This window comes from Etheostoma spectabile, chromosome 12 (genome assembly GCF_008692095.1).
Source record: "Etheostoma spectabile isolate EspeVRDwgs_2016 chromosome 12, UIUC_Espe_1.0, whole genome shotgun sequence".
Lineage (NCBI taxonomy): Eukaryota > Metazoa > Chordata > Actinopteri > Perciformes > Percidae > Etheostoma > Etheostoma spectabile.
This window is the reverse complement of record NC_045744.1, coordinates 1158688-1160783: the sequence shown is the minus strand read 5'-3', so window position 1 is coordinate 1160783 and position 2096 is coordinate 1158688. Positions and strand designations below refer to the sequence as shown.

The 2096-nt window shown below is 39.3% G+C and overlaps 1 protein-coding gene across 2 annotated transcripts in view; it reads left to right on the top strand.

Moving 5' to 3' along the window:
* Positions 1-1417, top strand: part of LOC116699794 (cyclin-Y) — a 16674-nt gene extending 15257 nt beyond the window's left edge. For both annotated transcript variants that reach the window (XM_032532553.1, XM_032532554.1), the window contains one exon: positions 503-1417. In XM_032532553.1, the coding sequence (XP_032388444.1) occupies positions 503-619 (117 nt within the window). In that variant the 3' untranslated portion in view covers positions 620-1417. The remainder of the gene's footprint in view (positions 1-502) is intronic.
* The last annotated feature ends 679 nt before the right edge of the window (positions 1418-2096 follow it).

Below are 2096 nucleotides of genomic sequence, written 5' to 3'. Positions count from 1 at the left end.
TGTTTTTACGCTTATTCACCCAAGAAAAATCAGGTGCAGGTGTAGACAGAATTTCTCAGTGGTTGGATCAATACAGACACTATAGTAGAAAGCTTAAATTCTCTGAAGTAGCCTATTATGTTCTAGGTCTTAAATAATTTTAAACAGGTCTTAATTTTCCATGTCCATGTAAAGTTACCTCTGATGAAATGCTCCCGCAGCGCTTTAAATTGTCGTTGTTTTTTATTCTGTGGTGTTGTAGTTTTTTCGGTTTCTAGTCCAAATATAATTAATCAAGACCGCTGTCAGCAAAACAAGCTACAATGTAAGTTTCAATGTAAATTCAAAGATTGTTGTTCATATCGGTCACTTACACTCAAAAACATAGGAAAATAGGGTCCAAGTTGAAAAAATGAAGTAACCTTTAAAGAGTTCTTTTAATGATCATTTCTAGAAATAAATAGATACAAGGGTTGAAATGTTGGTTCCTTCATGAAAAAGCCTTTCTATGTCCTCTCTTCAGGCCATTTCCCGGCTGTGTGATGACAGGTACAAGGACGTACGGCGGGCTGCAAGGAAGCGCTCTGCCAGCACGGACAATCTCTGTGGGATTAGATGGGTTCCTGCAATCCTCTCCTAATCACTATTCATCTGCCATGCACTCACCACTGGCATCAAGCCACACACACTGGATGGATGAGGAAACTGTAGTGGAAACAGGCCAACATGGTTCTGTGCAGAGTTCAGAAACTTCAGTTTGGATAATACTACGAACTGAAACTTGTTGGATTAATAGCTAAAAAACACTTTTGGACGTCACACCTTCAAACTGGAGGCAAGAAAGTGAAACCTCACCTGTAGTTTTGGGAGGTGAGGTGAACGCCAAAGAGGTTTCTCACTTGACCTGATGCCTTCGCAGTGCCTCGACTCTTCGGATCATGAAAGACAGCAGGGACGTCCTGGGGGGGATCCCACGACAAGACAGCGTCCCAAACCTCCTCGGGCATGGCATGCTGAACTTGTCTTCATGTCTCGGCGTAGTTCAGTTCTTTGTGTCTGGGCTAATTCGAAACACATAACTAACATTTGAAGTAACCTGCCTTTGAGATGGCCCTGCAACTTCATAATGAAGCATATTATTTATTGGACGTTGATTATGTGAATTTATGTGAGCGGTTGCAGCTGCCTGAACCCGTAGCACCTGCAGAATTCCAGTAGTGTAGTTTTATCTTAGAATAATAAAAGTTTTAGCAAGTTTTCACCTTCAGAAGTACGTATATTCAAGGTTTACAGTATTGCTAGCGTACTTCTCGATACTCAGGTAGTCTGTTTAATCTTCTGATTTATTGTGATGCTCCACTAAGGGTTGAAACACATGACCAGTGACAAACACATTGCAGATGGAAGGAGCCAGAATGAATACAAATGTGACAACAGATGCATTCCTATTTTGGGAACATTAATAATCAAACAACTACCACATTGTTTCAAACTGTATTACATGAAATAAACCAGAACATGTTTTCCAGAGAATCTGAATCAGCGTTCCTTAGACTGTTGTTATATCTTAAAATGACTTTGTCAAAGTAGTTCAGCACCCTGTGACCCACATTTTCCCAAGGTTATCAAGTCGTGACCCACTTTTATAGAACTCAAACCTTTCATTTTTCAAAAATATCCTTTGAAAACACACGTATGTCCTTTTTTTAAAGCATAAATTCACATATTTACATGTGGAGAGTGCATTTCCAGAGCATATTGATAAGAAACTGAGGTGGAACATGACAACTGCATGGACAAAAGTGACTAAAATAAATGAAATATCAAACTGCACAAAACAAATAAGGCCACAAAATTGGATATCATTTTAACCTCAATGTACTTAAATCCACATTTTAAATACGCCGGGTCATGTTTGCGCTTGGCCATCTTTCCTCTAAACATCAACGCAAACTTAAAGTGAACGTTAATCAAATGATGGTTGCCATGGTTTCAGCGCTAGACTGCTGCACGCCACTGACGCATGTCCGTCAAAACATATATTTTTCAAAATAAAAGACAAGTCCAAAATCAGATGCACATTCATTATTATTGATTTATGTAATGACCACCCAACC